General features: G+C 38.1%; 1 protein-coding gene across 6 annotated transcripts in view; it reads right to left on the bottom strand.

Moving 5' to 3' along the window:
- The window catches only part of LOC134353775 (von Willebrand factor C and EGF domain-containing protein-like), a 383,806-nt gene that overhangs the window by 101,626 nt on the left and 270,013 nt on the right, over positions 1-12,167 (bottom strand). For all 6 annotated transcript variants that reach the window (XM_063062138.1, XM_063062137.1, XM_063062141.1 and 3 more), the window contains 2 exons: positions 2,763-2,845; positions 401-491 (listed from right to left, as the gene is read on the bottom strand). In XM_063062138.1, coding sequence (XP_062918208.1) covers positions 401-491; positions 2,763-2,845 — 174 coding nt within the window. The remainder of the gene's footprint in view (positions 1-400; positions 492-2,762; positions 2,846-12,167) is intronic.

Here is a 12,167-nt window from a genome sequence, read left to right as displayed (position 1 = left end):
AACTTTCTACCTATCATGGCCCATTTTTAGAATCAAAGTAGAAACCTAACAAGAGATTATGGCAACATGCTTTCTACTTCATAGTTATAATTCTTCTAATGATGACATTGAAACATGCTATTTCATAACATTTCTGTCATCTTCATTCACTCATGGAACAATTAATGGGACATGGAAAATGAATTTCATGTTGTGTTTAGCCTACCTTATACATGACACTGGTGTCTGAAGTGCAAAGTTTCATTTTTTTTCTAAGACTTGAGCAGAAAAATGCATTAATAGAATAACAATACTCGAGCACTGTCACAGTGGTTTAAGAGGATTTGCTTTCTGAATGTACTAAATGCACTACAGAAATCTTTTAAAAGGTTTATTTAGAATATTAATAGATTATACTCACTATCACATGTCCCACAGCATTGACCTTCTTCAAGGACCTGATGGCTACAGGAAGTGTTGCAAACTATCAGTTGGCAATGTACCTCACCTTCCTAAAATATCAAGAACACATCGTCAACTTCATATTCTGAAGCAAATGACCAAAACTTTGCTTATTTTTTAAAACGATGAAGAAAATTACACAGAACATGATTTGTATTTAAAAATTTCATATGATATGGATCTTTCTGGTGAGATTTAACAACGGAACATTTTAATTTGCTTTTTCATTTCCTTCTCATTCCTTCAGCCATACCATCGTATCTACATGATGCATGTATTTACATCACAAATGAGTGTATCCTCATACAGAGGAAATCTTTTGGAATCAAAAACTTTAAGAATTATGGTCAACTGGGAAACTTCAAGATCTTGGAAAACTACAAAAGTGGTCAAGGCTGAGAGAAATCTCAGTCATCAAATTTTCTCCTTTTAACACCCATTCTTAATTCTCTCAGTCTCACAGTTAAAATGTTTAAATAGCACCAATATTCAATCTTCATCAGTTAACTTGGAAATTAACCCCAAATATCAAGCTCATTTTCTAAACACAGCAGCTGCCACTTGTCAAACAGTTGTAAGTAAACCTCCACCTAACAGTTGTTTAGCTTCTAGTCATAAATAGGAACCAGTCTTCAGTTTTTAAAATTAAATATCAAGCAGTAATCAGCTTGAAGTTAAGATAAAGTACTGACTACATAGAGCAGTTTTACAAACAAGCTTTGCAGAGAGCCTTATAGTTGTTGGCCCATAGTCTCTTGTCTTGCTGCTTAGGAGGTGCAGTATATGATAAAGGGTCATTTAATTTGGCTTGTTTCAAACAGACAAGCTGACTAAGTTGCTTAGTTCAAGGAAGTTTGTGAACCAAATGGATATAGCATACAGAGGGAAAGTTTGTGTACTCAGAGAAGTTAGCTTTACAAAATTAATGTCAGGTAGCTAAGAACTACATCTCCAAAAAGCTTTGATGCGGTTTGTGTAAAAAGGGCATCTGAGGAAATATTATATATGTGCAGTCACCCATGGTAAAGTGAAAGGGTACAAATGCAGAGAGACATTCATGTTTAATAGGAATGGTTAAGAAACATTAAGAAGTATGAGAAAAATATGGGGTGAGCTAGAATCTATCCCTCTGGCTTTGATTTCTCCATCTGCATCTGCTTTGTTGGCATGTCTTCTTAGTTTATAGGAATTGCACCTGTGTTTTGGAAATACTTTGTGTTTTAGAAATAGTTTATAATTTGGAAATATCTTATAAGTTAGAAAACCCCTGAGTTTTAAGAGTGCTTTAAGGATTTTGTTCGGATTTAAATGTGTATCATTGAAAATAAATTAACTGTTTTAAACTAACTTTGTTAGCTGGAAGGGAGGGAGAGGGACCCACTGCTCGAATAATGGATATTAGCAGCTAAACTCACCATGGAGAGTAAACAGGGAAGTGAACTTGTCTCTGATAATTGGGTAATTACAGTATAATATCCTTTTAGTGAGGATACTCGCGGCTATTTATATCTGATAGGGCTTAAAGTCTTTGTTTGAGTTCAAATCTAAGCAGTCAACTACCTCAATACAATTATCTTTTTGCTCACATTTAAAATGAACACATTTTAGATTCTATTTCTCATCTCCATTACTCATCTGATTTTCCACTTGAGAGTATTACACAATGCTCCCGTAGCACAGTGGTTAGTGCAACACTATGACAGCTCGGGGCGCTGGAGTTTGGAGTTCAATACAGGCGAGCTCTGTAAGGAGTCCCCAGGTACTCTGGTTTCCTCCCACAGTCCAAAGATGTACCAGGTAGGTTCATTGGACTTTGCAAATTGTCCTCTGGTTAAGTTAAGGTTAAATTGGGGTTGTTGGGTTGCTGAGGTGGTGCAGCTTGATGGGCTAGAAAAGTAGCCTTCGTGCTGCATCACTGAACAAATAAAATAAAATAAAACACGTAGTGAAAATGATGTGAAGAATTCCTGTGCTTTTTCCTTTGGAAAATTTACAACCTTAAATCCTTTTCCTTTTACTGAAGATGGATTCTTCCTTAAAATCTGCTTACTTATGTGCTTGGTATGGTATCAATGGAAAGCATGTCCAAATTTATCTTACCAATGTTACCTGTAAAGCTGTGGAACATGTTTCTCAAGAATGTTACAGCTTTGACAGATATGGTTATATTCAACAGCTCATCTAATATCTCCAGACATTATTACAGATTTGAAAGAAACAGTATTCAGTGGTAGGTAACAAGTATGCGATGGAATATCACTGGACTGTAAGGTGAAATTATATGTGTAGAATGATCCAGCGTTCAGTCATTCAACGCTTACCTGACAGAAGCAGGTCACACAGGGTTGGGCTGGTGAAGTCCATGAACTGTTATGAGCATAGATGCTCCCATTGGAAAGGCAGGCTAGGAAATCAAAGTGAAAATAATCACTTCAGTGTGGTAAAACATAGGAAGAGGCTCAAAGCCAACTCTTTAAATTAACCTATGTCCACAGAAGATAATAGACAACTTACTCTACCTATAATTCAAATCAAGATATTAAATCACTCGAGAGAGATGACTAAATATATTTAGAACTGCCTTGTGATCACCCCAACTATTGGGAATAAGAGAAACAGTGTAGCAGATCAAGCAATGTCTGTTGATAAAAGTATCAAGATTATCATCTGCATCAAGGTTCGTTCATCAGAAAAGAGTTCTGATATTCAGATGGCAGCAGGATACAAAAAGAGTTCAGAGAAGACGGAGGATGGAAGAATGCTTTTGATGCCATAACAGATAACCATTAATTAAAAGACTGCAAAGATGAATAAAAATGCCCTGTAATTTAAGAGTGGGAGTATGATAAATGGCCCAGCAGCATTGCACAAAGTCACGTGGCTTCATTAAGATCTCCCCAGTGAACACTGTCACATATTAGTTGTGTTACTGGGCAAGTAACCAGAATCATGAGTTTGAATTCACTAATGGCAGCTGAGGAATTTAAATTCAAGCAATTAAGTAAATCTAAATTAAATTAATTTTTATAAATAGCTTCAATTATGCATCTTCATAAACCTACTTCTTTGTTGTCAGAGACTAATCTAGTTCACTAAATCTGCTTCACCATGTGTTACTCAAGGTCAATGCTGTTGACCTATAACTGGTTCCTTAGCTCAGGGTCAATTATGGATGGAGAATAAATGCTGGCATGACCAATAAGGTCCTCATGTCTGAGCAGCCGTTATCTTAAAGATTAGTTTAGGTCCATTGGGGAGTCTTTAACAAAAAATAATCCTCAGAGGCAACAAGGGCAAAGTTTTAGCTCAAAAATATGCAAAATATACAAGTGTTTAAATTTGAAGAGCATATTTTCACTGTCAAGGTATGCAATTAAACTTTTATCTTTAAAATTCTTTTCTCAGATTATACATAATTAATAAGACCTTAATGGCAGCATTCTGATAAAGAGGATTGGAAGACAATTTGCAGCGTTAAGTTTCCCGTTTATACCCCTCACCACCTGATGAAGGCAGCTTTCTCATGTAACTAAACAGGCACTGAATTTCTTGTCCCACCTGCAACTTAATAAGCTTATATATTGGAAACCTGATGAAAACTGAGATGGGAGAATGTTTATTTGAAAGTAAATCACTCTCCAATCAGAAGCTGCATTTCTGAACAATTACAATTATTATCCATTAGTTGCATGGATTTCTCTTCTATAATCCTGTCAGGTTAGTTTTCAATAATTATGCAGAATTTCTTAAAGTTACTAGGTCTGGGTAAAATGCAAATCTTTAGATTTACTTTGACTGTCAATCACAATTACCTATTGTGGCTGTCTCCATATTTGCCAGAAAGTATTTATTTAAACTCACCATAATATTTCACTTCATATCAGTACTCATTATGGAGATTTCTCTCACCTTGCTGGGTACTTGATGCTACATTAACGTCAAGAAATGATCCTTTTTGCTGTATTTATAGTCAAGTATGAATGGGTGTGTTAGTAAATTTGCAGGTTATACGATGATTAGTGGTGTTGTGGTGTTGTAGGTAGCCTAGAAGACTGGCAAAGAATATAGAGCAGTTACAAATATGGGTGGGAAGATGGCTGATGGAATTTATTCCAGCCAAGTGTGAAGTGTTGCTCCTTGGAAGGTCAAATGAAAAGAGACAGTACACTGTTAATGGCAAGACCTTTAACAGTGTTGATAAGCAGATGGATCTTGGGGACTAAATTCATAGCTCCATGAAAGTGGCTGTACAGGTTGATAGGATGGGTAATGCCTTTATTAGTCGAGGTATTGAGTTCAAAGGTCAGGAAGTAATGTTGCAGCTTTATAAAACGCTAGTTAGGCTGCATCTGGAGTATTACATACAGCATACAGCATCCATCATAGGAAGGAAGGATGGATGCTGGAGAGGGTGGGTGCAGGAGAGGGTGCAGAATAGGTTCACCAAGATGATACCTGGATTAAAAGGCATGTGCTATAACAACCCAAGTAAAACAAACTTGGGTTGGACAAACATGCTTGGAATGCGCTGACTGGGGTAACGGGTTGAGGCAAATACATTAGAGACTTATAAGAGGTGCTTAGATGGGCACATGAAGGTTCAAAGAATGCATAAATTTGTACTCTGTGTAGGCAGAAGGGATTAGTGTAGTTGGTTATTTGATTTTATTGGTTCAGCATAGTATTGTGGGCCGAAGTATCTGCTTGTGTGTTGTACTCTTCTATGTTCTAATTATTACTGAGTCTGCTGTTGTTTGGTCTTTAACATATATCTGCAAACCCTGTGTGTTCTTTCTCCAATATTCAAAAATACAGACGGACTAACAAAGTGCTACATGCATTCCTTAAGTTGTCAATTAACTATTTGATAAGCACTCATTTAAAGTTTTTTTTTATTGGCCTTTCTATTCAGCATCACATCTATGAACTATGAATACAAATTGGCAGGTGGTAGGTGAGACCAGGTGAGGAGGAAAGTGGGTGGGTGGGTGGGAGGGATTGTATCTTTAGAAGATAAACTCAGATAGTTTAAATTCTGATGTATCAAATTGCCTACCAACCTGGGCTGGACTAAAGCCAGGTTCTGAGAATTGAACAGAGCTGCCCACTATCTCTTAAACATAAACACAAAACAAAAGAGTTCAGATGATCGGCACAGACCCATACGTAAAGCTGAATAAGAGGCTGTCAAGACAAATCAGAGCCATTTAATGCATAATTAGTGGGTTCCTCTGTCCATTTGCATGTGGCATCAGATTATTTATGGAGTACAACCAAACAGGAAAGCTTTAGCGATATCAGATTCCTAATCTCACTCGGCATGACAGCCAGCAGTTAGTATTTGGACTACACTCCTTCCAAAGACAGTTTAAGAGCTAAGATTCATCTTTCACTCCATATAGTATGTGACACGTCATGTTAACTCAGCTGGGGTTCAGAACAGTTTATGACCACTTTCATTATGATTATTTCCTTAAATTACATGTCCTCAGTGAAATAAAATTACAATAATGTACAAAAAACTTTAGAAAACAATGAAGAGAACTATTATTTCAACAAAGTAGTAATGTGACCTCTGAGTCTCCATTTCAATCAGATTTATTGCCATTAAAAGAGTTAAACCACCAAAAGCTCTTCTAGAATACAACCTGAAGAAAATAGATCACTTTTAAAGGAGGATCATGATTGGGAAGACATCCAAAAAAGGTCCTTCCATTAATACTTTTAAAATGGTTTTCCCTCTCCTGGGCTTTCAAAGGAATCTGTTTTATAATTCATGTCGTCAGACTTCCACTCGACCCTATTTCAGAAGAAGACACTGAACTTTTAAGTAACGTCCCAATACCTAAACTTTTCTATCTAAGGACTGATGAATAAATAGGTCATTGTGACAAGATAATTCCGATATAATCCAGAAGCACTGGACAAAAGCATCCTCCCTCTATTTGCTGAATGTAAACCTTTGTGACCTTGTACAGTGTGAATCTCAGCAACAGGGGGCATCAACATTTCTCCTGCAGGACAGAATTAAGTTTCCATCTTCAACAGAGAAACCACCAGAGTAGCAAATTACTTTACATTCTGGCAGTCCTTTGTTTGAGGATATTACAGAGATGCTCACTTCATTTTTTATTCTGAATTAGCCTAGCTTCTCCTGCTTGCTGTCTGCCTTTTATTTCATTGCTTTCAACACTCTCTACATATGGCTAACTTGCTTCTTTCTCTGGGCCTTTCCATGGACCAGACACTAAATGTTATCCAAACTATTTAATTACTTCACAGCACAGACAATCTAATATTTTCGGAATCTAATTTTTGCTTAATATTTCAAAAGTCACAGAAGTGAAATCCTTCATTTGATGCCTTCTGTTAAACTCCAATTTTCTGACACTAATAATTGAACCCAGGCAATATTTTACACCATATATTTTTAAAATGCAATTTTTACATATTTAGCTGGTTACTTTTTCTTCTTTTTTGTTGAACTTAAACCAAAGTTTTCACCTTCCACACATCTTCAAATGTTCAAAGCTTCGAAAGTTCATCAAAGTGTTCAACTCTGAAATTCTTCTTCTCCATGTAGCTATGAAAGAAAAGAGAGGTAACACAATCATCAACCCCCAAATTCCCCCTCCCCACTCAAAAAGTGAACAAAACAGAACAGGCACATCGAATCCCAAACCCACCCCCTCCCCACACACACACACACACACAATCAAAATGAGAAAGACTGGGCAAAAAATACAGAATACAAAAAAACTTTAAGACTGAGAAAAAGTCTATAGTCCAGGTCCACATCCAAAATGAAGAAAACCTGGACAACATTCTTCAGGTACTGAGGCAGGCTCTCCCCTCTCTGGTAGCATAACAGAGCAATCCTCAGCAATCAAAAGGCAGGTAGCCGGCTCTCACCCTCTGCACTCACCTTGATACTTCAATCTCCTTTGTCACTTTAATCGGTGCACAAATGAAGCTTTAATTGGCAAAATGGAGTCAAACAGGGGCTTGCACCTCGTCCTGTATCCTGCCTGCCATGAGGTTCACACACACTGCCTCTGTCTCCCGGAATCTTCTCTGGAAGCACTGGAACACCCAAACTATCTCCAAACTCTTGTATTTGTCTCAATGTTTCAATCTCCCTTGTTGCTTTTAATCAGCGAACAATGGAAGCTTTAATTGGTGAAATAGAGCCAAACTTCAGCTCACAGCCGTCCCTTAGCCTGCCCGCCTTGAGATGCGCACACGCTTCCGCTGCCTTCCGGAATCCCCTTGGAGATCCCAGAGTGCTGGAGCACCCTAACAATCTCGAAACAGCAAATCACAGACTCCAACAGTTCCACAATCACATCCAAGTTAAAAAACAAATGTAAAAGACATAAAAGAAATGAAATATATTGTTTCATGATCTATCCAGAAGATATTGACTGAAGGAGCATTGTACGCAGGTTTCGTCTTGACCACAAAAAAATAACTGATACAGCAGGTGAAAATATATTAATCTTTGCAAATTTACTTTAGACATTGTACATTTAGTATCATCAGTTAATCTAAAGTTGTTTAAATTCTTTTTACAAAAAGAGATTCTCTTCTGGTCAAGATGGCAGCTGCATAACATGCTCCTTCGGTTGACATCTTCTGGATAGGTCATGAAACCATATATTTCACTTTTTGTATGTCCTTTATATTTGCTTCTCATCTTGGATGTGACTCTGAAACTGTCGGGGCCTATGATTTGCAGTTTGGAGATTGTTTGGGTGTTCCACTACTCTGCATTCTCCAAGGAGATTCTGGGGGGCAGAGGCAGCGTGTGCGAACTCCATGGCGGGCTGGCCGCGGGACAGGGCGTAAGCTGATGTTTGACTCCATTTCGCTGACTAAAGCGATGAGGGAGATTGAAGCATTGAGTCGATTGCAGAGGGTGAGCACCAGCTGCCTGCCTTTTGATTGCCGAGGACCGCTCTGCTATGCTACCGGAGAGGGGAGAGCATGCTGCTGTGGCCAGAGAATGTTGTCCAGGTTTTCCGCATTTTGGTTGTGGACTTGGACTATAGACTTTTTTTTTTGGTTTTATAGATTTTTGTATTCTGTGTTCTTCACCTGGTCTTACTCATTTTTTTTTGCGTGGGAGATGGAGGGATTTGGGGCTCAATGTGGCTGTTACATTTTGTTCTTTTTTTATGTGGGGGAAGGGGGAATTTGGTGGTTGATACGTGTGTTCTGATTTTGTTCATTTTTTTTATGGGGAAGTGGATTTGAGGGTTGATGATTGTGCTGCCTTTCTTTTCTTTCTTGGTTTCATGACTACCTGGAGAATAAGAAATTCAGGGTTGTGTACTTTGGTAATAAATGAACCTTTGAGTATTATTTTTTTAATAAATGATTATTTACAAAATTCTATGGTGATGAAATAAATCAGATGAAATCTTGTCTCTCCCTAAATGATGTAAACCATTCATTCCCTGTTCACTAAACAGTGCTCAGGAATTCATTATAGATGGTTTTAATCAATATGATGTATCTCAGGAATATTATATGCCACATCACTTCTTCAGAAGCACAGATAAAAGCCTGCTTAAAATCTATGAAGCTGTAATACAATTGCAGTATTTTAAAAGTACCTCTGTAATCACTTTATCACAAAGAGCTTTGTGCTGGTTTTACAGTGTCTGCGTAAACAGTTTTCCATTATATTTACTGTTCATTTACATAAGTTGATGGAGACAACCATGAGAAGCACAGAGGAACACCTGGAGAAACTTCTGAAATACTCACAACATGCTGGAGGAACTCAGCAGGTCGGGCAGCATCCGTGGAAAAGATCGTTTGATGTTTCGGGCCGGAACCCTTCGTCAGGACTGTAGGGGGAGGGGGCAGGGGCACTATAAAGAAGGTGGGGGAGGGTGGGAAGGAGAAGGCTGGTAGGTTCCAGGTGAAAAACCAGTAAGGGGAAAGATAAAGGGGTGGGGGAGGGGAAGCAGGGAGGTGATAGGCAGGAAAGGTGAAGAAAGAAAGGGGAAAGCACAGTGGGTAGTAGAAGGAGGCGGAACCAAGAGGGAGGTGGTCGGATGCTTCCAGGATGTTGCATCGGCAAGTTTGAGGGCGCTGGAGGTTCATCCTCTGCGTGAGATGATGAGACTTTTGAGGGCCTTTGAGACTTTTACCGTGCCCCAGGTCTGTTCTTATCAAATTACAGTATTGCTTTGCACTGTTGTAACTATATGTTATAATTATGTGGTTTTTGTCAGTTTTTAAGTTGGTTTGTCAAGTGTTTCTGTGATATCATTCTGGAAAAACATTGTATCATTTCTTAATGCATGTATTACTAAATAATAACAAACGAGGACTGCGTGTCCTCATAATCTAATCTAATCTAATCATTCTTCTGTAGTGTTTACATTCACTCTAATCTATTTATTTGAAGAATGGTACACCAATACATTCCTTCCTGAATTACTTATTAATTTGGTAAGTGGACTTTGCTTCACTTTGACAATATGTTCCCCATCTTCAATGGTTATGTCTTCAACGCAAAAAAAAATTTAGTTTTTTTTTACAAATTAACAGAAACTTTTATTTGTTCTTCCAAGAAGATCAGGCTCCTCTCCTCTGCAGTTGTAAGCTCACCATCTATAAAACTAACTGTGGATTCAGTAAGGACTGGGTTTCTTTATCATCCATCAACACCAACAGAAACACAGTTTTAATCAGTACTATTAAAACTACACAACGGAAGAATAGGATGTACCAAAAATAATGCTGATGACTCATTATAAAATAACTATGAATGTATTATAAACTATGGTTAATTTATTGACAATATAAATAATCATTTTTCAAAATGAAATTTCGTTGGCATGTCAGCAAAAGTTGTTTGGCAATTTCAAGTCAATTTTGGGGTGGCATGGTAGCGTCGTGATTAGCAAAACGCTTTACAGTACAGGGAACTTTGGTTCAATTCCCACCACTGCCTGTAAGGAGTTTGTACTTTCTCCCTGTGACTGGGTGGATTTCCTCTGGGTGCTCCAGTTTCCTCCCACAGTAGAAAGACTGGTAGGTTAATTGGTTATTGTAAATGGTCCCTTGATTAGGCCAAGGTTAAATCAGGGATTGCTGGGTGGCACGACCTGAAGGGCCGTAGAGGACTATCCCACGCTGTATCCCAATAAATAAATAGAAATGATCATTGATGAGATTGACAAACCAGATAGTATTGTTGTTTGAGAAGTTCTAGCAAGACCTTCATAATACCTTCATACAAATCTTCATATGACCCTATGGATCATTTTCTGGCAGACAGGTTTACCATCTTTTCAGAAAGATAGCACTTTTACTGCTACGATAAAATGTCAACCAAGTCTCACGCACAACACGCTGGAGTAACTCAGCAGGTCGGACAGCATCCGTGGAAACGAACAGTCAATGTTTCAGGCCGGAACCCTTCGTCCTGACTGATGCTGCCCGACCTGCTGAGTTACCCCAGCGTGTTGTGGATGTTGCTTTGACCCCAGCATTTGCAGAGTATTTTGTGTCAACTAAGTCTATTCTGCTGATGTTCTAGATCACAGCTTGGACCTGAAATCTGTCTCAGATGTAACATATAAATATTTTTGTTTATATATATAAACCTGTGTCAATCCTCTTGAGTATTCTGTCTAGAAAGCCATCATACAAACCAATGGATCTCACATTACAGGTTGTCTCATGTTTTGTTGGTGAGGCAAAAAGCTTAAATTTTATATTTGGAATGTAATGGATGGAGGCAAAGTTTTCTTAAAGCTAAAATCTGCTCTGACTTTCGTTGCAGTTTTAGCTGTAATATGCAGAAAACAGAATGTGCGGCTTAAGGGATATACAAGGTTTATCTTACAAGTTGGATGGATGTCTCAAATTATTTTAAACCAACTGGAGAAGCTCAAGAAGCCCCTTTCAAATAAATGCACATCCTCCGAACCAGCATTCTATATTCATTATAAACTATCAGAAGATGTTCTTGCATGATAAAATGACCGAGTGCTTCAACCTCCCATGAAAAATAGTCTGCTTTCTACTGGTCCTGAAATACCTTTCAGGGAATCATTCAAAACAAAGCTGGACTTACATTCATTTGGCTCTCAAAAGTAAATCCCTTCCTGAAAGATTTTCCTCCTGAATTTACAAAGATGCTGATGAATTTCTGGGGAATGATAAGGGTGTAGAGCTCACCCAGGTTCAAGACACATTGAGCCGTGGATGGAAATCTTGGAAATATACCGCCAGAAGGATTATGTCTCTTCAGGTGTGGGGAGGAGCTTTGCAAAAGATGCTACCCTTAAATAATAAATTACTGACAACGTTCCACAATCATATATTCTAACGGCAGGGTAAGTAAACAGAGCCATCAGCACTCTATTAAATAAATTAACTACGAATACATTATAAACCATGGTCAATTTAATGACAATATTAGTAAATGTAACAGTAAAAGAAAAAAGGATATGCAAATGTTAATTGTAATTTTATAAAAAATGGAGATGGGGACTTCCAGCAAAAGGAAGACATTGAGCACATTAGAGAAACTCACACAGACAAGCTTTAAATCTTCACTATGTTCAACCAGAAGGGCTGATAAGATGAGTGGTATCATTGACAAGCAGGGAAATGAACAGTCACCACCTGTTGGGATCGCTTCACTGAAATGCAATTGGGATCATCAGTTTGGAGCTCAGTAGTCAGTTTAAATTCCTGAT

The sequence above is a fragment of the Mobula hypostoma genome, chromosome 11 (genome assembly GCF_963921235.1).
Source record: "Mobula hypostoma chromosome 11, sMobHyp1.1, whole genome shotgun sequence".
Taxonomy (NCBI): Eukaryota; Metazoa; Chordata; class Chondrichthyes; order Myliobatiformes; family Myliobatidae; genus Mobula; species Mobula hypostoma.
Note: the sequence above shows the minus strand (reverse complement) of the source record. Positions and strands in the feature narration are given on the sequence as shown.